The following is a 27,997-nucleotide window of genomic DNA, read 5'->3' on the forward strand; positions in this document are numbered from 1 at the left end:
AGCTTACCTGAAGAGAAGCATATCAGAAATATATAGGAAGGAACAACTCAGTAAGGGAATGATATTTAATTGTATGTATATTGCAGACCAATGACAGGATCAATTGAAAAGCAAAAGTGTAGTATTACTTAAACTCTAATGTTTCCCACATTCCAGACATTAAATCAGGCTCATTAATGTGTGACTTCTGATGTCTGTAAAGTTCTGATCTCCAGTTAAAACGTCTTCCACAGCTTGAACACAAAAATGGCTTGTTTCCTGTATGATTTCTCATATGTGTAACAAAAGACGATTTCTGGGCAAAGCATTTCCCACACTCTGAACATCTATATGGCTTCTCTCCTGTGTGAATTCTCTGATGTGTAATAAGATTTGATTCATCTCTGAAACATCTCCTACATTCTGTGCATGAAAATGGTTTTTCTCCTGTATGAGTCCTTTGATGTGAAATAAGAGTTCTTTTGTAGGAAAAACTTCTGCCACATTCTAGGCATAGAAATGGCTTCACTCCTGTGTGAATTCGCTGATGTATAACAAGTCCTGATTTAAGTATAAAACATTTCCCACATTCTAAACATGAAAATGGCCTCTCCCCTGTGTGAATTCTCCTATGTGCAACAAGATTTGATTTATTTGTAAAACATTTGCCACATTCTGAACATAAAAATGGTTTCTCCCCTGTGTGAATTCTTTGATGAGTGGCAAGGGTTGTTTTAAGGGCAAAACATTTCCCACATTCTGAACATGAAAAGGTCTTCTCGTTTGCATGCCTACTCTGCCCTGAAATAAGTTTGGATTTTAGATGAAAAAAATTCTCACATTCTGAACATGAAAATAGTTTCTCATCACTTAGCCCAAGATACGATATATTTGTAAAACATTTTCCACATTTTGAACATGAAAATGGCATCACCTCTGTATGAATTTTATAATGTCTAACAAGATCTGATTTCTGATTAAAACATTTTCCACATTCCGAACATGAAAACGGCTTTTCTCCAGTGTGTCTGCTCAGATGTTTAATTAAATTAGATCTATCTGTAAAACTTCTCCCACATTCTGAACATGAATAAGGCTTCTCCCCTGTGTGAGTTCTCTGATGTGTAACAAAACTTGATTTATGACCAAAACATTTCCCACATTCTGAACATGAATATGGCTTTTTCACTGCGTGGGACCTTTGATGTTTAACACCAATTCTGTGATGTTTAATTTGTTTAACAGTATGTGATAGATCAGATGGGACATGTGGAAAAAGATCTGATATCAGAAATTTGGTGTGAAGGGTTGAGTGTATATCTGGGATAATGGCATGATCTTCATATTTATCTTGTGTAATACCATCTTCTGCTTTAAATTCTAAACATATGAGATTTTCCTCTGGCTTCCATTCATAGTAATCTGTCAAGAATAAAACTGATTATTTAACAACATTTTTAACAATTCTATTAAAATATCCACACAAACTGCAAGGCATGTAACAAAATTCAATAATTACGAAGACAGTGGCAAAACGGATCACAAGCTATCAGTAGACTTCAGAGCAAAGTAGGGTAGATCATAATAGGTCACTAGACTGTTCTCTTGTAGTTCCTATATTAAAGTCAGCACCTTTAGAATTCAGGTTAACAATCAGCAACATTTTCAAGTGAAATATTCAGCATAAACTCTCAAGGAACCAGTAAATCATGTGATTAGGTGATGTCACCAACACTTCCTGATAAGCACCTTAAGATTAAGCAGAAGGGGGAATGGTATGGCCATGTTCAAAAAATGTGATGACTTTGAGGCAACTGTAAAGCTGGATTACCACATGCAGAGGACTCAAGAGAATTTGATAAGTAAAGTTGGTGTACAATAATGTGTACCATGTTCCAACCAAGGCCAATATCGGCAAGAAGTTTGAATGTTCTTGTGTTTAAATGGGTTTCCTATGGGTAATCCGGTTTCCTCTCACATTTCAAAGACATACAGATGGTGATTCTAGATTGTGAGTACCAATGGGGCCAATGATGTCAATGTCTGTACAGCGCTGTGGAATATGAAAGGGCTACAAAAGTTAGCATAATAAATAAAAACTAGTCGAAGCTTGAAAGCCAGAATAAATGGTCGCCGCTATAGAACTATGTTTTAAGACTTAAACATGGACTTTTTTGAGATCATGTAATATCTATATACCGACTGTTAGGGCTAGCGGAAAGCACCGAATAAATATAAAGATAGTAAAAGGTGCGTTTGCAGCCCGGGGTCCACCGTACAGAGATGGAACCTGCTGCTAGGTAATGGCAGCACTATATGGCGGTACTACGCTGGAATAAACCCGGGTTCCGTCACCCGGTATGAACTGATGCGAACTCTGTTGCTTCACAGAGTCGCAGGGAAACTAAGGAAACGCTGTGCCCGGTTAGCAGTCACAGGGTGCAGCAGATGGACGCTAGTGGGTTCCCTGAAATTCCCCCCCACTATGCTGGTGATTGATCCCGCTCTGACCCGCGGTGGCTTTTGAGCCCGCACCTGAGGACACCCTGAGTCAAATGCTGAGATCAAACGGAAGTTCCCACCCTACACTGACCGGTTGTCAGGACTAATCAAACATTACTACACAGAGTGCATACAGCGCCGCTCTGGCGGACGCCACTAACCACCCTTACAAGGGTTAGGAAAGTGCTCTAATTGCGCATGGCACAGCACTGGCGGTCGCTGCTGGTTAGGCGCAGTAAGGATTGTGCTCTTGTGTTAAGGATAGCACTGTCAGGCCCTAGGTAGCTCCAACATTCACGGGCATTCAACAACTCTAGGAATGGGAATGATTAAAGGGGTTGTCCACTACTTTCAATTAACCCCCCAATGTATCCCCCCGGGGCCCCTGATGAATTGTGCAAATACCTTTTGTTGCCGTTTTTGCCTGTGAGCGGCGCTGTAGCGGCGGCTGAGTCCGGGTCACGTGACCCCCAGGCTGCAGCCGCCGCTTATTTCCGCCGACGTCACGTCAATTTCCAGGCTCTGGAAATTGACGTGACGTCAGCAGCAGGTGTGTCCCAGCCGCACAGTCAGAGCAGTCACTCATCAAGAGTGACTGGGCTGTGGGCGGGGCTGGTGGCTGCCTGCGGGGCTGTGCTGGGGGCGGGCGGGGCTAGGCAGGGATGATGAAGGTGCGGGCGCTGAGGTCTGTATGTACGTGCCGGCGCCGGTGCTCTGCGTGCCAGCGCCTGTATGTAGGTACGGCGCCGGGGCTCTGCGCCGGGGCTCTGCGCCGGCATGTGGGGGTGGGGGCCGGCGCCGGTGCTCTGCGTGCCAGCGCCGGTATGTAGGTACGGTGCCGGGGCTCTGCGCCGGCATGTGGGGGTGGGGGTTGTTGGTGGGGGCCGGCGCCGGGGCTCTGCTGCCGGTATGTGCTGGGTCTGCTGCAGGGGGTGGGGTGGTCTTTGGTGTGTGTGTGTGTCTCTGTGTGCAGGCATTGTCCGATGGGACTACAAGTCCCATCGTGCTCTGCCTGGTACAGTGACAGTCAGTGACACATTAGCCAATGATGGGACAGTAGTAGTCCCATCATCCGGCTAATGTGTTGAATGTAAAAAAAAACAAAAAAAACCACACACATATACAGTACATACACACATACAGAACATGCGCCACGCGACGACATGCGCCACGCGACGACATGCGCCACGCGACGACATGCGCCACGCGACGACATGCGCCATGCGACGGCATGCGACGACATGTGCCATGCGACGGCATGTGCCATGCGACGGCATGCGCCATGCGACGGCATGCGCCATACGACGGCATGCGCCATACGACGACATGCGCCATGCGACGGCATGCAACGACATGCGCCATGCGACGGCATGCGCCATGCGACGGCATGCAACGACATGCGCCATGCGACTGCATGCGCCATGCGACGGCATGCAACGACATGCGCCATGCGACTGCATGCGCCATGCGACGACATGCGCATACAGTACATACAGACATACAGTACATACATACAGACATACAGTACATATAACATAGATTACATACTCACCATCACTTGTCACTTTGATCCCCGAAGCCATTGTCATAAAAAATATTAAAATAATAAACAACCAATATACTCTCTGATCCGCAGAAATCCAATTAAAACGAGTGTCCCACGACGATCTCCCGTGGAGAACAGGAGGATCTGCTGATGCAACCACTCTCCAGGGGCTCCAGGAACACAATGAGAGGAGGAAGGTATCCTTCCACAATGTATTCCTACGCCCCTGTGAGAAAATAATCCCTAGTCTCACTTTATGGTATGCTGTATGAGAAAGTTCCCATGCAGCTTTTTGCCATAAAGTGAGACCAGTGAACTATAGTAACCTCAGTGATGCACTGCAGGAGCCATTGTCTCCTGTCAGTGTGTCACTGAGGGTCCTATAGAGCAGTGACATCAACCCTAACCCTAACAGTAAACGTGACAGAAATACGTGGCACTTTAATACGTGACACTGTTATACGTGGCACGTGGCACTTACATACGTGGCACTTAAATCCGTGGCACTTAAATCCGTGGCACTTGCATACGTGGCACTGAAATACGTGGCACTGAAATACGTGGCACTGAAATACGTGGCACTGAAATACGTGGCACTTACATACGTGGCACGTGGCACTTACATACGTGGCACTTATCTACGTGGCACTTACATACGTGGCACTTGCATACGTGGCACGTGGTACTTACATATGTGGCACTTACATATGTGGCACGTGGTACTTACATACGTGGCACTTACATACGTGGCACGTGGCACTTACATACGTGGCACTGAAATATCGTGGCACTATGTCATAAAATGTTCATTAAACGGTTAGGGGTGAGGTTAGGGTATGTTTCCACGTTCAGGAAACGCTGCTTGTTTGACGCTGCGCAGCGCTGCAGCGTCAAACAAGCAGCGTCCAGATGTTCCAGCATAGTGGAGGGGATTTGATGAAATCCTGTCTCCACTATGTGTGGAAACCCGCACGCGGCGGCCCTGCGACTACGGACGTGCTGCGCATCTTTTCAGATCGCAGCATGCCCGTACACCTTGCGGGGACGCAGCGTCCCCGCAAGGCATATCACAGGGCCCTATGGGAGAGAGCGATCATCCCGGATGTGAAGAGTTAACACATCCGGCATGATCGCGTCCCATTAAGGGGGCGGGGCTTAGCGCCGAGCGGCTTCGCCGCTGCGGCGATACCGCCGCCCATCCGTACCGTGGAGACATAGCCCGTGGGTTTGGATCCCTTTATCACCCTGATGGTGGTGGGTGGTTTTTCAGTGTTTTTTCTGTTTTTTTTCTATAAAAACGCATGCGTTTTAACGCAAACAAACGCGCGCGTTCAAAAACGCATGCATTGCCGAAAACGCGTCAAAACGCATGCGAAAAAACGCATGCGTTTTTAATGTTAAGTATAGGAAAAAACGCATGCGTTTTTTAGCGCTAAAACGCAGCGTCCAAAAACGCAAGTGTGAAACCAGCCTCAGTGCCGGAATTGGCGCATCTAAGGCTACGTTCACATTTGCGTTGTGCGCCGCAGCGTCGGAGACGCAACGCACAACGCAAACAAAAACGCAACAAAACGCACGCTAAAACGCTGCGTTTTGCGACGCATGCGTCCTTTTTGGCCGAAAGTTGGACGCAAAAAAAATGCAACTTGCTGCGTCCTCTGCGCCCAACGCTTGCGGCCAAAAAAACCCATGCGTCGCAAAACGCAGCACAATGCATGTCCATGCGCCCCCATGTTAAATATAGGGGCGCATGACGCATGCGGCGACGCTGCGGCGCCGAACGCTAATGTGAACGTAGACTTACAGATGCGCCATTCCTGGGGTGGCTGCGGACTGGTATTTGTAGCCGGGGGGGGGGGGGGGACCAATATCCATGGCCCCTCTCTAGGCTATTAATATCAGCCCGCAGCTGTCTGCGTAGCCTTTCTGGCTATAAAATATAGGGGGACCCCACGTAATTTTTTTTGGGGGGTCCCTCTATTTTAATAGCCAGTAAAGGCTACGCAGACAGCTGCGGGCTGATATTCATAGCAGGCTACAAATATTGGCCTCGGCCGTCGGCTTTCCCCCTCTGGCGCAGAAAATTGCGCGGGAGCCCACGCCGTTTTTTTCAGTTTTTTATTAAACGCTCATTAAGCCCTGTTTCACACTTGCGTCGGTACGGGTCCGTCGCTATGCGTTGGGCCGACGTACCGACGCACGTTGTGAAATTTGTGCACGTCGTGGGCAGCGGATGCAGTTTTTCAACGCATCCGCTGCCCATTCTGAAGTCCGGGGAGGAGGGGGCGGAGTTTTGGCCGCGCATGCGCGGTAGAAAATGGCAGACGTGACGGATGTGCCAACGGTCCGCCAAAACACAACGCATCCGTTGCACGATGGACGCGACGTGTGGCCATCCGTCGCGATCCTTCACTAATACACGTCTATGGGTAAAAAACGCATCCTGCGAGCACATTTGCAGGATCCGTTTTTTTCCCAAAAAGACGGATTGCGAAAAACGCAAGTGTGAAAGTAGCCTTATAGAAACATCGGCCTTTCTATTATATATCTATGGATATATCTATCTATAGATATATTTATCTATAGATATATCTACACTATGTTCCAAATTATTATGCAAATGACATTTTTCTCTGATTTTCCTAAATGGTTGGTGCAAATGACAGTCAGTCTAATAAAAGTCATCACCCGATAGAGCATACATCGAATTTTATTGAAGAAACCTCCCAATGATAACAGTATAATCTCCAAAATGAATAAAAACTTAAAATGCACTGTTCCAAATTATTAGGCACAGTAGAATTTCTAAACATTTGATATGTTTTAAAGAACTGAAAATGCTCATTTGTGGAATTTGCAGCATTAGGAGGTCACATTCACTGAACAAAAAAGCTATTTAACTCCAAAACCTCCCAACAGGCCAAGTTACATGTTACCATAGGAACCCTTCTTTGATATCACCTTCATAATTCTTGCATCCATTGAACTTGTGAGTTTTTGCAGAGTTTCTGCTTGTATTTCTATGCATGAAGTCAGAATAGCCTCCCAGAGCTGCTGTGGTGATGTGAACTGCCTCCCACCCTCATAGATCTTTAGCTTGATGATAATCCAAGGTTCTCTATAGGGTTGAGGTCAGGGGAAGATGGTGGCCACACCATGAGTTTATCTCCCTTTTATGCCCATAGCAGCCAATGACTCAGAGGGATTCTTTGCAGCATGAGATGGGGCATTGTCATGCATGAAGATGCTTCTGCTCCTGAAGGCACATTTCTGCTTTTTATAAAATGGAGGAAAGTTGTCAGTCAGAAACTCTATACACTTTGCAGAGGTCATTTTCACACCTTCAGGAACCTTACAGGGCCCTACAAGCTGTTCCGGACCAAAACATGACTCCTCAACCTCCTTGCTGACGTCGCAGCCTTGTTGGGACATGGTGGCCTTCCACCAACCATCCACTACTCCTTCCATCTGGACCATCCAGGGTTGCTCGGCACTCATCAGTAAACAAGACTGCTTGAAAAATAGTCTTCATGTATGTCTGGGCCCACTGCAACCATTTCTGCTTGTGATCACTGTTTAGGGGTGGCCGAATAGTAGGTTTATGCACCAAAGCAAGCTTTTGAAGGATCCTACACCTTGAGGTTTGAGGGACTCCAGAGGCACCAGCAACTTCAAATAACTTTTTGCTGCTTTGTAATGGTATTTTGGCAGCTGCTCTCTTAATTCAATGAATTTGTCTGGCAGAAACCTTCCTCAATATGCCTTTATCTGCATGAACTCTGTTTCAGTCATAAATCTCTTCATAGCATGATGATCACTAGTAAGTTTTCGTGAAATATCTAATGTTTTCATACCTTGTCCAAGGCATTGCACTATTTAACACTTTTCAGCAGCAGAGATATCCTTTTTATTTCCCATATTGCTTGAAACCTGTGGCCTGCTTAATAATGTGGAACATCATTTTTAAGTAGTTTTCCTTTAATTAGAATCACCTGGAAAACTAAGTATCACATGTGTTTAAGATTGATTTCAGTGATCCATTGAGCCCTGAGACACAATACCATCCACGAGTTTATTTGAAAAACAAAACGATTAAATCTTTATGACGCTTAAATCCAATTTGCATAATAATTTGGAACACAGTGTATAGATACATAGATGTATCTATCCATATATTTGGCTGCTTTCACACATCAGGTTTTTGCCGTGAGGCACAATCCGGCGAGTTTTGAAAAAAACGGATCAATTTTTTTCCGACGGATCCGTCTTTTTCTCATAGAGTTTCATCCGTTTTTTGCCGGATCCGTCAAAAAAGCTGTTTCCGCCGGATAGAAAACACATACAGAGGAACGTTTTTTCTGTCCGGCGAAAAAACGCACAGCGACGGATCCGGCAAAAAAACGTATGAAACTGAGCTGTGAAATGATGAATCCGGCCTTGGAATCCGTTTTTTCATGCATGTTTCCATTCAAATCATGCACATTTTCCGTTTATTTACTTATTTCCAAAAACGGCATTAAAACCGCGCATAAACCGCACCCAAAAAAGCATAAAAACTGCACCAAAAACTGCATCAAAACTGCACCAAAAACTGCATCAAAACCTGGTGCAGTTTCGCAGTTTTGGTGCGGTTTTGATGCAGTTCTTGGTGCGGTTTCGGTGCGGCTTTTTCCGCAGCATGTGCACAAGTCTGCGGCTCCCATAGACTTACATTGGTTGTACACTACACTGCGGATTTGATGCAATTCAGTGCAGCAAAAAACGCTGCGGATCTGCAATCAGAACCGCAACGTGTGCACACAGCCTTAGCATTTAGTGAACCTAGCCAAAAAGCCAAGCAAAAAACAAGTGTGGGATTGCACTTTTTTTGCCATTTCATTGCACTTTGAATTTTTTTCACATTTTCTGCTACACGACATGGTAAAACCAATGATGGCGTTCAAAAGTAGAACTTGTTCTGCAAAAAATAATCCCTCACATGGCCATACTGACGGAAAAATTATGGCTCTGGAAAGAAGGGGAGCGATAAACGAAAACAAAAAAGCTCCAGGGGGTGAAGGGGTTTAGAAACATGGCTATGGACATATCTATGGAAATAGACATAGATATATCTGTATGTATCTATCTATCTATCTATCTATCTATCTGTCTTTCCCTCTATCTGTGTGTAATGGAGTGTGGGTTGGACAAATGTAAAAGAGGAGGTTGGACAGAAATGACATCACAAATCTTTCTGAAGCTAGAGGGGGGAGAGGAGGGAGGGGTTGGGGTGTGTTTTGGAGTGGGTGTCTAGGTTCAGGCTTAGTAGCAGTGCAATGCATCATGGAACTTGTAGTATTAGAGCACAATGACTCAGGAGAAAGGAAGTTGTCGATTAACCCCATGAGAGCTGAATCCAGCACTAAAATGTGCTGCTACAGCATGATAAAAGGTAATATTGCTAAAATAAACACAGTAGATGTTTTCAGTGGCACATAATAGCAAGATTTATGAAAAAAAAAAAAAAAGGTTATAGTAGTGGACAACTTCTTTAAGGAGCAATCACCAGAACAGGCATACATCCACACACACAGTTATAGGCTTATACTAACGCATGGCCATGCCAACCTTTTAGAGCAGAAGCACTCCAGGACCTTCCTAGTGGTCCAATAGGAACTGCCACAGGACCTGAGCATGTGACCCCCGACCTCCAATGAGAGGTCGTCCCTTGGGCATGCTCAGAAGAACCGCTGATCAGTGCTGGTTGCAATGACTGAGCCTGGAAGGGCCACAGTAACCAAACGCACAGTATCTGCCTGAGCCAGGAGCTGGGACCGACGTCTCTGCTGAGCAGGCTCCTCTGTGGCTGGAGAATGGGAGACGGCAGCGGAGGTGGTTCGAGATTCCCCCTGTGCAGCGGCGGGAACTCGACACCCAACTCCGACTATCTATATTAACGTTACTTCACCAAAATACCCTAAATATATGTTAATCCCGGCAGTACCTGAATCCGCATCAGGGGAATCTGAACCATGAAGCTGCAGTGTTGGTAACTGTGCCTGCCACCGCTCATGGAGTCCTTGGACCTGAAACTTTTCCTGCAGTATTTGAACTATCACCAGTGTCAATTCTGACCAAACAACCGGACTATTTCTATATAGGACTTTAATAGGTTACTATTGTATTAGATCACACAAGCAAATATTCTAGCTCACATGTTGTCCATCACTGTTTATACAGTTGTTTGCCTTAGCGGGGTGAAGCCTTATTACAGGCTTCTGTTCATGCATGTCTTACCTGGACTTTTAAGTGTTTTTAACTTTTTGCTTGCGGTTTGTTCTAATAAAATATATTTGTATTTATATTACTTATGTGCTGCATGGACGTTCTAGCTCTACTTCATGTTGTTTTAGTATTATCTATACACTTTCTTTGTGTTACACTTGTGTATTCGGCTGGGGCTGGAGTGTTGTTTTATCTTTTTATGGATACCAATACACTGCACTATTACAAACTTCATGTAGCCATTTGATAACATTTTACAATGTCATGTGCACGAGTTAAGTATTCGCCGGTCTTATACATAGGGCATATTGTGTGTCTTTGCCTGTGCAGATGGCTGACATCTCTATACATAGGATTTACTGTTTGGCCACGAGTGTGCAGTTGACGTATATCCCTGTGCACCTATAAGACTTAATACACATGTGCGATCTTCATAAATTGGTGTGACCTTGTACGCCTGCGGAGATAGTGTGTGGTTTCCATGACTACAAGATGCCATGCGATTGCGTACTGACTCTTTTATGTCTTTGACTGCATGATGCTTTTGACGTAGGTGTTACCTGAAGTCAATTTGACCTATCTACCGCTTTTAACCTATTGCTTGTCCACGAACGCGCAGTTGTCGTACATTCCTGTGCTTATATGACTCAATACGCCTGCACAGTGCTGTGAGGTCTCCATGACTACAGGATTCCAAGCAACTGCGCACTGATTTCTTTTGACTAGGGCGCTTTTTTGTTTTGCGCTTGCGCACTTATTTTACATTCGCACACCTGATTAATGCCCCTTTATCCTGGCTGTTTTTTTCGGTAAGCCCGAACAGCTGATATTTATTTCCTTCTTATCTGTCTACTACTTAAACGCTGGCACATACAGCTAACTTGCAGGCCCCTGAGAAAGCCATTGTGAGTGGCGAAACACGTCTGGCACCTGGGCATTTTTTCCTCCCTTGCCAACCATTACATAGATAAGGTTTTTCTGTATCTATTTTTGCCACATAAATGGATGTAAGGATTAACTAATAGGTACTTGCAGGTCCTTGTATTTGTTGGATCCCCGCACACCTGCTTACATTGTGGCTGGTTCACGTGTGTCTTCTTTTGCTCTAATGTGCATATTATTGCATTAAGAATCTTTAGCACCTTTTTACTTGCTGGGTGATTGGATATATCCGTGTTTTTGGCTGTACTGCCATTCATTACGTGAGGATTACTTTACATTTTTTCTGCACCCAGCACTTTATTATTCAACGTCTATTGCATTGGTTATTAGTGGATGATTTTATTGCACTGAATACCTTCAGTGTACATTAGCATAATTATATATTATAGTGTATTCATACCCATTTTCTTCTTTGGGGCTTTGTTCGGACTATTTCCATTTCTACATAAGACTTTATTAGGTTGCTAGTGTATTAGATCACACATGCAAATATCCCAGCTTACATTTTGATCATCGTTGTTTATATATATGGCTATTTGCATTAGCAGGGTGAAGCCTTATTACAGGCTTCTGTTCATGCATGCCCTACTTGGACTTTTAAGTGTTTTTAATGTTTTTTTTGCTGTTTGTTCTAATAAAATATATTTGTATTCATGGTGATCCCTGTGCATATAGCATGTGTCCTTTCTTGTTGTTCAAATCAGTGTCAATACTGGTTAGCTTTGCAGAGTCCGCAATGTCAGAGCCTGTTCCAGTATCCGAATCCAGTAAAGCCTATGACTTCGTGTCTATAACCCTTTTCCCGGTTACCCAGAACCTGTGTTGTCTGAACAGAGTTCGAATCCAGATCTGCCTGTGACTCCATGTAAGTATCCGTTCTGCCCAATGACCCAGAATCTATGTTGTCTAAACAGAGTCCAAGTCCTGTTCTCCGAGTGACGCCGAGCCTGTGCCCGATGTCTGCGATCCTGACCCCTGGGGTCAGCAGCAGTACTGGGGAGTGGTTCTTGGCAGCTACCTGCAGCTCAAGCCTAACTCCACCATCAGGAGCTCCAGCAAAGACAAGGTAGCCGGTTTAGCCACGCCCCTCCTAGTTAAGCCCAGCTCGTGGCACAGTGGGTCTATGACCACGAGTATGACAATTTACACTGCAAGATAATGGTGAATAAGCATTCGCGATTATCTAGCAGTGTAAAAAGACTACCGATAATTGACACTCGTTCATTGTGTGAAACAACCTTTTAAAATAGCATAAAAGATTATTGTTTTCTATGGTGCATTGTCCTGTGTAAACAAGATTTGCAGAGCCGAGAACAGTGTCAGCATATGCACACTGAGGGATCTTACTTGGATTGCTCAATGTTCATCGTTTACTTTAGGCCCCTTTCACACATCAGTTTTTTGCCATCAGTCGCAATCCATCGAATGTTGAAAAAAACAGATTGTGAAAAACTGATGCAACGGATTTGTTTTTGCGATGGATCCGGCTAATTGGATCCTAATAGAAAATGGAGCATGCTCAGTTTAAAAAAATCAATAATATAAACAAAGGAAAGCTCACGTGGCAGTAGGGGAAAGATCCGTGCAAAGTAAATATAAAGTGACGTGTTAGTGCTTACTACCAAGAGGCAGGACCGGTGTCAAATTCCATGGACAGTCGGACAACTATTAACCATAACCTAAAAAGAGCACCACACTCCGACCATATAGTCCAAGATAATGTAATTTTATGAATATATAATTACAGGAAAAAGTTATATAACGGGAAAACTTACAGATAAAAATATATAGACCACAATGCCAAGTCACAAATTAAATAGAAAATTGTACCAGAAAGACAAAAGACGCATACCCAGGAGAATAAAAAGACTGGGTTCAAAATATTACTGTGTAGAAAAAATATGGATCACAACGGATCATATATATATGCATAAATAGCTGTTTGTGCTAATAAAATCCAGGTGAACTCCACAAATATTACCTTGGTATAAAAACAATCATGTGTAAAAGTGAAGCGTACAGAAAAATTAACCAAAACACAAAAATGTGTGGTACAATTGTTGTGGTACAGTGAATAAATCCAACATAATGGTAAAAATAAGAATGTGAACGCTCAAATAAATGGTAATACCGTGAGGTGAAAGTGAAGGGAAGGCAGGAAATCACTGTAAAAATTATAGGATTAAGTATCAACAGTGAAAAAATCACTTGCAGTGAGATAGTGAATCCCTGGCTCCTGGAGGGCATACTCCCCAATGCGCATTTTGGCTCTTTGCCTCTTTGGACTATATGGTCGGTGTGTGGTGCTCTTTTTAGGTTTCAGTTTAAAAAAACGGATCCGGCGCCACATAGGCTTCCATTCTAGCAAACGACAGATCCATCGCTGTCCGTTTTTTTTCGACGGAGACAAAAAACGTTACTTTGTCCGTCGTCTCCAGCCGCCGGATAAACAATTTTTGACGGATCTGGCGAACGACAGATGAAACATGAGGCCATCCATCGCAATCCGTCAATAATACAAGTCTATGAGAAAAAAACGGATCCATCGGCATCAGTTGCTGGATCCGTTTTTTTTCAAAATTCGACGGATTGTGACTGATGGCAAAAAACTGATGTGTGAAAGGGGCCTTACCAGTGTAAACAGGATTTCAAATGACCACCGTCAGGTAAAACGTTACTGATCACCGGTCTTACCGTGCCGCCGGTCAATCTGCATAAACAGACCCTAAATCAGCTACTTTTGGACCCCAGCTATGATACAATATAGTAGTGTTTTTTGCAGTGCCGCCGCTGCACCTTTTAGGCTACTTTCACATTAGCGTCGTGCACTGCATGTCGCAATGCGACGTTGCGGTGCACCGACGCATAATGTGGAAGCGCCGCACAACGGGGGCAGCGGATGCTGTTTTTCAACGCATCCGCTGCCGCATTGTGAGGTGCGGGGAGGAGGGGGCGGAGTTCCGGCCGCGCATGCGCGGTTGGAAATGGCGGACACGACGCACCAAAAAACGTTACAAGCAACGTTTTTTGGTGGCGACGGTCCGACGCAACACGACGCAACCGTCGCATGACGGTTGCGACATGTGGCAATGCGTCGCTAATGCAAGTCTATGCAGAAAAAACGCATCCTGCAAGCACTTTTGCAGGATGCGGTTTTTCTACAAAACGACGCATAGCGACGTGCAGTGCACAACGCTAGTGTGAAAGTAGCCTAAGTAATCAAACGAAGATGCATACGATTACTCCTTTTTATTCTTTCAGATATTTCATAATACGCAATAGAATATACAGTATATCTCCTCTGTACACTATGAATGTGTTTTCTTGTCTTTTGTTCAGTCTGGCTTCTGTATCCTCCTGGTTATGAGACCCCAGGTGATACCACCTTACTGGTCACTTGGTCAGATTAGATGCTTTTATGTGATTTTTCCATACTGCTATAATTAGTTCGGCTAGCTGCCATTATACCGTTATCACCAGCTGTCCCTGAGCACATTTATGTTTTCATTCAATTTTATAATCTACATTTTTACACACTCCTGTTATGGCTATCACAAATAGCGGTTCCACCCATATTTTCATATCAATCTTTTCTACATTTATATCTGAATTTTTCCTACATCAGACGCATATATTTCAGTCAGGTATCTTGATAAAACTTTATATTCATAATTAGCACTATTTTTGATTTGATGAAATGGATTGCTAGTCTAATACTGTTGATATCACGTCAGTCTTTTTAACTAAAGTACCATGTTTCTGTATAATATTAGTTGTTTCATAGCCAAGGTGAAATGTTTGTACCAATTGACATTTTTTATGATTACTAAATATAATAATTAGTAAGGCTGAGGGGACCGTGGATGTTCCGGTTTGTTGCGATCGGCCGAACTGTAGTTCAAAGTTCCGTTCGGGCATCAGAAGTTGACCCCGAAACTAAACCCAACAGCTGTCAATGGGGACCTGAACTTCAGTATTTTGCCGATTTGACAACTTCCACCTCCTCTTCCTTGTTCTTCCACTGAACCAGGCTGCCAAGTGGGAATGTCATCAGTAGTACGTCTACCAGCGTGTGCTTTTATTCCCACATTTTCCGATCACGCTACAGTGACGGAAGGATGGAACGTTGTACTTGTAGCAGGGATCCAGTAATCAGCAGTAACAATATGGGAAACTCGGTGGTTATTGTGCAGGCACAGCAGCATGTATTGGCTCATGTGTGCCAGGCTCCCCGAAGGCAACAGCAAGCTGTCCTCGGTGGGTGGTGTATGATCTAGGTCCTCTGTATCCCCCCAGTCACTCCAGTGATGCCCGTGAGCTGCTTTTAGTGCCACCTTGCTATGAAGATTGTTCCTTCTCCTCCTTCTCTAAAACTGTCCCCTAACTGGACAATTATGTGCCTGGCAGCTGTTGGTACAGGATCCCACCATCTCAGCTGTGTGTAGATAACTGGCCTAATAATGATGTGAATGGTACCTATTCCTCCTCCTCTTCCTCCTGTGCCACTACCTCATCCATCTTTGACTGAAAAGTTTTTTCAACAATATATAGAAGTGGTATAGTAATGCTGATGATGGAGTCATCAGTGCTGGCACGTTGCTGGAGTACTTGAAGCAGCGCAACATGGCATACTCGTTGGTGGTGATGTGGTGCTGTTCCACAGAGTGAGTCACCCGTGCGTGCTGCAACTGATGCTCCACTATTGTCTGCCGCTGATCGCACAGTCTTTCCAGCATATGCGAGGTGGAGTTTCACCTTACGGTTGACTCGAATATGAGGTGGTAATCAGGAAGGCAGGAGTGACTATGGTGATTGGGAAAGCAGCAACTCAAACAAATCAGGGTAGTTTTTAAGGAAGCTCTGTACCACCAAATTCAGAATATTCACTATGCAAGGGATGTGTGTCAAACTGGCTAGGCCCAGAGCAGCTATGAGATTTCGCCCGTTATCACACACTACCAGGCAGGGCTTTAGGTTCAGTGGCACCAACCACTCATCAGTCTGTTGTTTGATCCCGGTCCACAGCTCCTGTGCAGTTTGGATCTTTCCTCCAAACAGATGAGTTTCAGAACAGCCTGCTGTTGTTTTCCCCAGGCTGTGCTTAAGTTGATGGTGCAGGTGCTACGCTGACTGGATGAGGAGGCAGTGGAGGAAGCGGCAACATGGACAGAGAAACATCCAGCAATCTTCGGTGATGGTAGGGCACACGCCAGAATGCTTCAGGCCCAGCTGCCATTACATTTACCGAGTGGGTAGATAGGGAGATATAATGGCCCTGCCTGTGCTTATTGGTCCACATATTGGTGGTTATGTGGACTTTGCCACTGATTTGAGTTGTGCAGTGCACACCTGATTTTGTCCACAACATGTGAGTGCAAGGCAGGGATGGCTTGCTTGGAAAAGTAGTGGCGGCTAGGCAACACGTGCTGTGAGCCGGAGTGGCAGCATTTCAAAGGCAAGGAATTTTGAAATACTGACATTCAGGATCATGGCTCGTGGCTCTGTACTTTCTCTCCAGTGTGTGGGGGATGGACAGTTGAACGCTTCCATGGGACGGTGTGGAGATGCTCGGTGACACTGCTGGTGGTGGTGGTGCTGTCACATCCATTCTTTGCAGTGAGCCAGGTGGCCATGTTGATTGGGAGAGACCGCAGCAAAAGAGGGAGCAGCAGGAGCCGCAGATCTTTCCTTGTTTTTTTGGTGTGTACTCCACTGCGAAGAAATGGGAGGCACGCACAACCATCACATCTAACACTGCCTCAACACCTACGAAAAGATGCAGAATTTCCTGTCACCTGTGTGCACCACATGAAAGTGTTTCATTTGGGCAGACACTGAATGACCATGTTCTCTCCCTGCAGAAGCTACACCACCACAAGCAGCACCACAGCCACATCTCTTATTTGATGCTCTCCTCATTTTTGCATCCCGAAAAAGTGCACAATAGAGAAAAGAAAATGCCCAGCAGATCATTACACTCTAAGGGTACTCTGCACCAGGCTATTATGGCACTCCACGCCAGGCTGTTAGGGCATGCTACACATACAGGCTTTTTGGCATAGTACTCCCGCAGAGATAGGTGCTGTGTACACACAGAGGCTTAAATGCAGAGTACTCACACAGACACGGGTGCAGAGTACATGCAGAGGCTTTTTGGCTCAGTTGTCCCACGAAGATGGGTGAAGAGTTCACACACAGGATTTTTGGCTCAGTACACCCCAAAAAGCGGGTGCAGAGTATACAAACAGGCTTTTTGACCCAGGCACAGGTGCAGAGAACACACAGTGGTTAAAAGACACAGTACTCCCATTGAGACAGGTGCAGATTATACACAAAGGCTTAAAGGCAGAGTACCCACAGACACAGGTGCAGAGTACACACAAAGGCTTTTTGGCTCAGTACTGTCACAAAGACAGGTGCAGAGTACCCACACAGGCTTTTGGCTCAGTATTGCCACAAAGACAGGTGCACACACAGGGGCTTAAAGGCACAGTACTCCCACAGAGATGCTTGCAGAGTACACACACAGAGGCTTTTTGCAGAGCACACACATAGAACCAAACACGGTCCCTCACTCCAGCTGTGTCCTGACCCTAGGCTAATCAGACATACATATTCCAATTTTTCATTATATATTCATTTCTTTATTCATATGTATTGTTCTATTACTTACCCAGTGGTTTGGTTTTAATGACATGGTTTTTATTGTGTTAATTGTTTTATTATAATGTGCTGGCACCTCTTTGTGTGTGGTCCTATCATATACCACTAATGTTAATAAAAGGTATTTTATCCTTATATTAATTAATTTACATTTTTCCTTTGGATCACATGTTCGGTGCACTTCTTTTGGTCCTATGCTAAATGAGAGCAGAATGGAGGTGCCACCTGTGATCCAACATTTAGTCAGGACCGGTCACGTGGTGTGCCGGCCAATCACAGCCATGCCAATACTTGGCATAGCTGTGATGGCTCCGGAAATGCCCACAGCCTAAAAGCTTGTTGGTTGGCTGGCTGTGCTGCAGTCTTTTAACAAACTTTATTCAGCACCGAATCCGAACAGTAAAACGGACTTCTGGTAAAAAGTCTGTGTTTGGGGTTCGACACCGGACATAGGAACATAGGAATATATAATGTCCCTATTCCATATTTTATATGCGTAGCATGAGTTATTACCTGTTACGGTATCACTTTTCCATTCCTATTTTAAATGCATTTTGGCTGAGGGGAGAAATATACAGCTGGAAAAAACTGACAGTACACAGAGCATAAAGAATAAATGCAAATATTTTGCTATTGGTAACTAACTAGAAGATTTGATTTCTAATTTACAAATTACTACTCACCTGGGTAGTCATCTGTGGGAATTTCCTCTTTACACGGCACATCATCCCTAACATATGTCTCTGTAGTATTAATAGCAGTCAGATCTTTATCCTGAAACAAAAATTGTAAAAGTCACAGGGAGATGAAGATGCCATATGAAATTTTAGGTAACCAGAAAATTATTAGCAAGATGGCCAAAAGTGAGACAACATCAGCAGTTAGTGGGTGTGAATAAATACGTTTACAAAGGAATTTCAACTATTTTTGAGGTGATTTCTAGTTTCTCTTGAGGTTCTTTCATAAGACCGTATTTTCAGTCTGAGTGCTGTCTGTGAAAAAAATGGTCAGCACTTAGACCAATGTTATTCAATGGGGCAGTGAAGATGAGCAATTTCACCATTCACGGTGTCCTAGGGATGCTGTGATTTATAGCTCAGCAGCCATATGGACAGCAAGTGTGTGTTGGGCTGTCAGCGCTGTGAGTGACAGCTCAGCCGCCCTATGGATAGCAGGGGCATGTCTGGCTGTTAGTATTGTATTTCCTCCAGGTGGTTTCCTTTCTATATAATTGCCGGGCTATTTAACTAGCTGGCAATGTAAGATCATTGCCAATTGCAGCTTTAGCTCAGTGGTGAGCTTACTCTGTATTTTTATATTTTGATCTTTTTGTTGCTGGACCTTGGATTTGCCTTTCAACTACCCGTTTGTATAACCCCTTTTGCCTTTGACGTATTCTGACTTAAGTTACCAGACCTCGGACTTTACCCCTGACTATCCGTTTTTCTTATCCCTCTGTCTTTGCAGTATTTTCCTGTTTTTTTGACCTTGGACCTCTTGAACACTTTGCGTCATAGCTAGTCCTTGAGTAGTGAATATTGTCACAAGCTTCTTCAGTAAATTGTATGAGACTTTCCCTTTCAAGTCTATGGGTGCACAATAAAAAGTTGGATGCTGTATGGAGCAACAATTTAGCATCCGTTTTTAAATGATACGTTTCAAGTCTGTAACATAGGAAAATGTAAACGAAATTGTAAATGATTAATAGCTGCTGCTGTAAAAAACAGATTATATACAGATCACAAGTGAAAAAAAATCATCCCACTTTTCTGGATGAAACACTGACCAATTTTTTTTTATAAGCTTATGTGAATAAGTCTATAGGATTCACTGACACTGTTAAAGGGAACCTGTCACCCCCAAAATCGAAGGTGAGCTAATCCCACCGGCATCAGGGGCTTATCTACAGCATTCTGTAACCTGAAAGATGAGAAAAAGAGGTTCGATTGTACTCACCTGGGCGGGCGGTCCGATCCGATGGGCGTCGCGGTCCGGGGCCTCCTATCTTCTTACAATGACATCCTCTTCTTGTCTTCAAGCTGTGGCTCCGGCGCAGGCGTACTTTGTCTGCCCTGTTGACGGCAGAGCAAAGTACTGCAGTGCGCAGGCACCGGGAAAGGTCAGAGAGGCCCTGCGCCTGCGCACTGCAGTACTTTGCTCTGCCCTCAACAGGGCAGACAAAGTACTCCTGTGCCGAAGCTGCAGCGTGAAGAGAAGAAGAGGAAGTCATAGTAAGAAGATGGGAGGCCCCGGACCGCGACACCCATTGGACCGGACCGCAGCGAGAACGCCCCTGGGTGAGTATAATCTAACCTATTTTTCTCATCTTTCAGGATACATCGGGGGCTTATCTACAGCATTACAGAATGCTGTAGATAAGCCCCTGATGCCGGTGGGCTTAGCTCAACTTCCATTTTGGGGGTGACAGGTTCTCTTTAAGCTGGTAGCTGCTGTTATCAGTGCTGCAGTTTACTCAGACTGCACTTACACAATCTTTTTTTGATAAAAGAAATAAAATTGGTGTATTACTATCACAAGGAGGTTTTTGCAAGTATCACCAACTGTCATGGTGGTGCCAGGGACATTCACATCATCCAGAGATTCTTACATTCTTCCTTTTAACTTTATTGATAGCTATGATCAGTGCAGGGTGACTCAGGCGTTGAAGCAAAGACCTGAAGCGCCAATGCAGATTAGCAAGGTTGTTAATCTCCTTTAGGCCAGGGTCACACTTGCAAGTGTGATGCAAGAAACTCGTACGAGTCTCTCGCATCAATAACCGGCACTGCCGCAGGAACTGGGACCGGAGGGTTCAGCTGCATAGAAATACATAGCTGTATTAGTGTGGTGGTAATTTGTGGTGGGTGTGTTTTGGGAAATTATCATTTTACAATAATTAATGTTTTTATGAATATAAATGTCCCTCAGTCACCTTATCTTATCTCACTTGATTTTATTAATTTTACAAATACAATTCTTAATTAACACTAATTTTTACTAAATTCACACAGATATTTGTATATGCCCATTTTCGTATATTTTAAAATTACTATCAAACTATTTGGTTTTATACTAACTTTCTCTTTTCCCAATCTATACAGTTTGTTTTTTCTCCTACACACTTTCTTCCATTGTCTTTGATGTGGAATATGACTATTAACCATATCAGAAAGCACTTTATATCAAAGATTGAATCGACATTTGTTCATCATCATTATATATTGTGTATCAGACCGTATGTGTATCTCTTATCCCTCACATTTACATCCATCCATAACTATAGATATAATTGTTATCAATATATATCTCACAACAAGTCAATGGTGTTCAAATAATTCTACTTCAGCTCAGAATGCTAAATTTAACATGCATAGTGAGTTACTATTCTATCCGGTGACCAGGCATCATTGCACAAGCAGTTAGTAGGGTGTGAGGCTTGCGTGGGTATATAAGGATGGGTTAGGTGATGGGGCCGTAACCCTGATGAAGGACCACATCCTTCAAATAGCGTTGGTTGTTTGACCCTATCGCGCACCCGTCGTTCAGTTCTCGCGATGTCACGTTACACCACGCCCCTCGCTCACGTTGCAACAGCATCGGCGGCACTTCCGGCTGGAGCCCGCCACCAGCTGGCATCACTGTGCACCCATGAGGGCCGTAGCAATGGGAGGACGCTCCCCCAGCCCGCACCTCCCTGCACATGAGTGTGCCGCAACTTTTGACCTACTGTACGATACATCCTAAACCTACAGCAAAAGTAAGTGTTAGGCTGCTTTCACACTAGCGTCGGCCCAACGTACCGACGCATACTGTGCAAAGCATGCCCGACGTGGGCAGCGGATGCAGTCTTACGATGCTTCCGCTGCCCCATTGCAAGGTCATGGGAGGGGGCGGAGTTTCGGCCGCGCATCTCATGAAACCTCTCCATTTACCTGATGATCCTGAGGAACACTGAAATTTTCCTCCAAATAGTCTTGTAGAAGAAGAGGTCGGGAACATCTTTCTGATGTGGTTCTCTTACTTGATACAGCTGGAGGAAACACATACAGGTACTGAATTAATTCTTTATGTATAGATAATTAGATTTAGTCAAGTCTATTACCTGATGATGTGATTGGCTGGGGAACTTCCATCATGAAGTCCTTGTACAGATCTTTGTGTCCTTCTAAATACTCCCACTCCTCCATAGACAAATAGACAGTGACATCCTGACACCTTATAGGAACCTGACACATACAATGATACTGTCATCCCCCGATCCCTTCATAGTGTTACTGTATAATGTCCCAGCATTCCCAGCAGTGTCACCTCTCCAGTCAGCAGCTCAATCATCTTGTAGGCGAGTTCTAGAATCTTCTGCTCATTGATGTCCTCATGTATCAGGGGGTGAGGTGGAGGCCCCGTGATTGGCCTCAGGGGTCTTCCCCATCCCTCAGGCACAGGGTCCTGACAGCGCTCACTAGAGGTCTTCTTCACTACTGTGTAATCCTGGTTATGGAGAGACACTAATAAACATCACTACAGACATTCCCAGAGTCGTCACCTCTCCAGTTCTGTCCATCTGTTATTCCCATAGATACGAATGATGTAATGTGACGCCATCATAATCACTCACCTCTCCAGTAAGCCGGAAGAGGATCTCTAGGGTGAGGTGTAATATCCTTTCCACCATCTTGTCCCTGTCCCTATCCATCCTTTATGGGTCAACCAGAAAATTTCTCTTACATAGAAGATGTCTACTGAGAGGATCCAATAATGTGGGGACCTTAACAGGGAGAAGTTGAGCCGATGGAAGATCATAAAGAAATCATACATAATAATACGGGGAAACATATTAGGGGATATAAAGTGTAATAATGTAAAGTTTAACCCCTTCACCCCGAAGCCTGTTTTCAACTTCATGACCAGGCCATTTTTTTCAATTCTGACCACTGTCACTTTATGAGGTCATAACTCTGAAACGCTTCAACGGATCCTGGTGATTCTGAGAGTGTTTTCTTGTGACATATTGTACTTTATGATAGTGGTAAAATTTCTTCGATATGACTTGCGTGTATTTGTGAAAAAAACGGAAATTTGGGGAAAATTTAGAAAATTTTGCAATTTTTAAACTTTTAGTTTTTATGCCCTTAGAGAGTCATACCATACAAAATAGTTAATAAATAACATTATCCATATGTCTGCTTTTACATTAGCACAATTTTGGAAACATAATTTCTTTTGTTAGGAAGTTATAAGGGTTAAAAGTGGACCAGCGATTTTTCATTTTTACAACAAAATTTGCAATACCATTTTTTTTTAGGTACCACCTCACACTTGAAGTGACTTTGAGGGGCCTATATGACAGAATATGCCCAAAATCTACACCATTCTAAAAACTGCACCCCTTAAGGTACTCAAAACCACATTCAAAAAGCTTATTAATCCTTCAGGAATTTTTGGAATGTTTAAAAAAAAAAAAATGAACATTTAACTTTTATTCACAAATTTTTCCTTCAGATCCAATTTGTTCTATTTTACCAAGGGTAACAGGAGAAATTGGACCACAAAAGTAGTTGTACAATTTGTCCTGAGTACACCGATAGCCCATATGTGGGGGTAAACCACTGTTTGGGCGCATGGCAGAGCTCGGAAGGGAAGGAGCGCCATTTGAATTTTCAATGCAAAATTGGCTGGAATTGAGATCGGAACTCCTGTCGCGTTTGGAGAGCCCCTGATGTGCCTAAACAGTGGAAACCCCCCAGTGACCCCATTTTGGAAAGAAGACCCCCTAAGGAACTTGTCTAGGTTTGTGGTGAGCACTTTGAACCCCCAATTGTTTCATTAAAGTTTAGAATGTAGAGCCGTGAAAATTAAAAAATCATTTTTTTTTCCACAAAATTATCTTTTAGCCTGACATTTTTTATTTTCCCAAGGGTAGCAGGAGAAATTGGACCCCAAAGGTTTTGTTGTCCAATTTGTCCTGAGTACGCTGATACCCCATATGTGGGGGGGAACCACTGTTTGGGCGCATGGCAGAGCTCAGAAGGGAAGGAGCGCTGTTTTGGAATGCAGACTTTGATGGAATGGTCTGTGGGCGTCACGTTGCATTTGCAGAGCCCCTGATGTACCTAAACAGTAGAAACTCCCACAAGTGACCCCATAGTGGAAACTAGACCCTCAAGGAACTTATCTAGATGTGTTGTGAGAACTTTGAACCCCCAAGTGTTTCGCTAAAGTTTATAATGCAGAGCCGTGAAAATAAAAGTTATATTTTTTTCCACGAAAATGATATTTTAGCCCCCAAATTTTTATTTTCACAGGGGTACCAGGAGAAATTGGACTCAAAACGTTGTTGTCCAATTTGTCCTGAGTACGCTGATACCCCATATGTGGTGGAGAACCACTGTTTGGGTGCATGGCAGAGCTCGGAAGGGAAGCAGCACCATTTTACTTTTTCAACACAGAATTAGCTGGAATTGAGATTGGATGCCATGTCGCGTTTGGAGAGCCCCTGATGTGCCTAAACAGTGGAAACCTCCCCAATTCTAACTCCAACCCTCACCCACCCCTAAGCCTTATCCCAACCATAACCCTAACCACACCCCTAACCCGAACACAGCCCTAACTCTAATCCCAACCCTAACCATTACCCTGACCACACCCCTAACCCCAACACACCCCTAACCCTAATACCAGCCCTAATCTCAACCCTAACCATAACCCTAACCCTAATCCCAACCCTAACCCCAACCGTAAACATAATCCAAACTTTAACCCCAACCCTAACCCTAACTTTAGCCCCAACCCTAACCCTAACTTTAGCCCCATCCCTAACCCTATCTTTAGCCCCAACCCTAACTTTAGCTCCAACCCTAACCCTAACTTTAGCCCCAACCCTAACCCTAATGGGAAAATGGAAATAAATACATTTTTACAATTTTATTATTTCTCCCTAAGGGGGTGATAAACGAGGATTTGATTTACTATTTATAGCGGGTTTTTTATAGCGTTTTTTGTTTGGCAGCTGTCATGCTAAGAGAGGCTTTTTATTGCAAAAAATAGTTTTTTTGCATCACCACATTTTGAGAGCTATAATTTATCCATATTTTGGCCCACAGAGGCATGTGAGGTCTTGCTTTTTGCGGGACGAGTTGACGTTTTTATTGGTACCATTTTCGGGCACATGACATTTTTTTTTCGCTTTTTATTCTGATTTTTGGGAGGCAGAATGAACAAAAACCAGTAATTTCTGAATTTCTTTTAGGGGGGCGTTTATACCGTTCCACGTTTGGTAAAATTGATGAAGCAGCTTTACTCTTCAGGTTAGTACAATTATAGCGATACCTCATTTATATCATTTTTTTATGTTTTGGCGCTTTTATACAATAAAAACTAATTTATATGAAAAATAATTGTTTTTGCATCGCTTTGTTCTGAGAGCTATAACTTTATTTTTCTGCTGATGATGCTGTACGGCGGGTTTTTTTTTTTTGCGGGACAAAATGACGTTTTCAGCGGTACCATGTTTATTTATATCCGTCTTTTTGATCACATTTTATTGCACCTTTTGTTCGGCAATATGATGATAAAGCATTGTTTTTTGCCTGGTTTTTTATTTATTTTTTTTGCGGTTTTCACTGAAAGGGGTTAACTAGTAGGATACTTTTATATACTCACCCTCGGACGCACCCTGCTTCTTTCCGGCAGCCTTCCTTCCTAAGAATGAGCGCGTGAAGGACCTTAGATGACGTCGCGGCTTGTCCATGTGACCGCTCGCGACCAATCACAAGCCGCGACGTCACCGCAGGTCATTCACGCTCTCATTCTTAGGAAGGAAGGCTGCCAGTTAGTACCAGGGCGCGTCCGAGGGTGACTATATCAATATTTTTTATTTTGATTCTTTATTTTACACTTAAATATGGATTCCGATACCGATTCCCGATATCGCAAACATATCGGAACTCGGTATCGGAATTCCGATACCAGATTCAGAAGATCGCCGACCTCATGGACGCCCCCCCCACACACACACACACACACACACACACACACACACAGGGGTCGGGTCGGGTTTCATGAAACCTGACTTTGCCAAAAGTCGGCGACTTTTGAAAATGGCCGACCCGTTTTGCTCAACCCTACTCATGACCACTGCTATGAGCTGGTGTCTCGCTATCCATAGCACATCACGTTTCCAGGAGGTCATAATAGCCAGAGGGGTTCTACTAAGTACGCTTTACATGAAGGGGTGAATAATTCTGTGACCACAGTAGTTAGCAAAAAAGGCATTTTATGCTGAATTTGTTGAAACCACTCGTTATATTTTTTACTAATGAAAATAGTCCAGTCGCTACAGAGATACTGCACCTCACCCAGAGGTGTGGTATCCCACTCAGGAAAGGAGGGAGCACCACCCGGGACTCTTAACACTCACATCCAACACACACCAGTTCAGTTGGGGCACCTGGTTGTACCCTTAGGGAGGAAGGCCTCATCCCAGGCTGGATAGGGAAGGGTGTTGGAGGAGTGGGTCGGGTAGGTAGAGTAGGGGAGGAGCTAATTAGGAGGGAAAGTTAGTCAGTTGGTGTGAGGAATGGAGAAGCAGAAAGTTGTGATAAGAAGGAGCTCCCTGTCAGAGGGGGCTAGAGAGAGATTGTGAGAGAAGTGGACCTGAGCAGATGTGCAGGTATGCGGCTCCTAACAGACAGAGAATTGAGAGGGAGAGACAGAAGGAAGCTCCCAGAAGGACAGAGGGGGTCCTAGGGGCACGGGCAGTGCAGAAGCCACCCGTGGGGCCCGTATCCAGATGTGGAGGGACCAGGTCGCAAGCAAGGGGACCGGCCCCAACTTAGTGGAATACTTCAAGTTCAGCTAAGAAACCGGAGGCTGTGGCTTTTGCAAGAAGCACAGCCCCATCCACCCATACTTTCCCGAAAAGTCAGCCGTATAGAATCCAGGGGACTCAGGGAACGTCGCCCGACCAGGTTCATGGCTGCTGGCTTGGGACACTGTGTTTAAGGCACTGGGCAGGAGAAGAGAAAAGCCAGTGTAGTGAGACGGACAGAGAAAGGCATACGAAAGGAGTCCTGGAAAGGTGGCATCCCAATTTGCCTGGGAGTTTGCTGGACCAATCACCTGAAGAACACAGCATCAGGCTTGCGTTTGTGGACTGGAGAACTGTGAGCAATTCATCAGAAACTGCACCTTGCTGAGTCCTTGTGTCCTTTCTACAACTCCTGCCTGGTCTACTACAACCACCATCATCTGATCACTTACACATACAGTTGTCCTAGGGTTACCTCTACCTGTGGAGAGCTGTACCAACTCTGCTGCAACACCACCAGCCGCAGCGGACTCTGAAGCAGCATAGCCTAACATCTTTATTGCCGAATACCACAGGTGGCATCATGAACAATTCCACATAAACTTTATTTCCCCTTTCTTTCTCCTTTAATTGGACGCCCAGGGTCATGGACCGGGTCACTGCTGCTGTGACCACATCCCCATTAAGAACCTTCTGATCCGGCCGGAGTACCCCACGGCCCTTGGGGCCGTTCCATATCCATTACTACAAGTCATACATGGACTGCATTCCCAACAGCTGCCTATAAGGATGACTGTGCGTGTTGCCAGCTGGGATTATTTTTCCGCAAATTTTCCTGGGTATCTTATAATCACTGGATGTCGGTGATGACGATACATGGTTGTATTTTATTTCTGCTACTGTTACGCCTCTCCCGTATCAAAGAGTTTCACTGCTTATTACTGGAAAGGCCCATAAATTGCCTAGCAGAACAGCCTTGAGTTTCGGTGAAGGATCCCGTGTATTCATCGGCGTCCACTATCCCAATACTCTATATCAGACAAACACACAGCGAACCACCAGACTGACAGGAAGGAAACATTGGCCTCAGAAATTTCTTACACTGCTGAGGTAACACGAAAGCGGAGCTCTGATGTGGTTATGGAATGCAGGGACAGAATATACCTAAATTTCCCTCAATAGTGGAGAGGTTACTGCCCCCTGCCCCCGCCCAGTAATGGGGAATCTCCAGCACCTACCTCCACCTGCAGAGCCGCACACCACATATATGGCTGTTCTGTGCGCACAGGACCTGG

The 27,997-nt window shown here is 44.5% G+C and overlaps 2 protein-coding genes across 4 annotated transcripts in view; one reads left to right on the forward strand and one right to left on the reverse strand.

The window, feature by feature from the left end:
- The window catches only part of LOC143767410 (uncharacterized), a 599,249-nt gene that overhangs the window by 364,100 nt on the left and 207,152 nt on the right, over positions 1–27,997 (forward strand). The window lies entirely within an intron of this gene.
- LOC143767364 (uncharacterized) lies at positions 53–27,996 on the reverse strand. 3 transcript variants are annotated; one of them, XM_077255632.1, is made up of 7 exons: positions 27,941–27,996; positions 22,512–22,661; positions 22,205–22,384; positions 21,999–22,122; positions 21,829–21,926; positions 18,580–18,670; positions 53–1,401 (listed from the first exon to the last, which is right to left on the reverse strand). In XM_077255632.1, exons 2-7 carry the CDS (start codon positions 22,587–22,589, stop codon positions 125–127), a joined length of 1,848 nt encoding a protein of 615 aa, XP_077111747.1. In that variant the 5' UTR covers positions 22,590–22,661; positions 27,941–27,996; the 3' UTR covers positions 53–124. The 3 variants fall into 3 exon arrangements, with proteins under 3 accessions (XP_077111747.1, XP_077111746.1, XP_077111748.1); XM_077255631.1 differs by lacking the exon at positions 27,941–27,996 and having other exon boundaries at positions 22,512–23,576; XM_077255633.1 differs by lacking the exon at positions 27,941–27,996 and having other exon boundaries at positions 22,205–22,401; positions 22,512–23,573.

Source organism: Ranitomeya variabilis, chromosome 4 (genome assembly GCF_051348905.1).
Source record: "Ranitomeya variabilis isolate aRanVar5 chromosome 4, aRanVar5.hap1, whole genome shotgun sequence".
NCBI lineage: Eukaryota > Metazoa > Chordata > Amphibia > Anura > Dendrobatidae > Ranitomeya > Ranitomeya variabilis.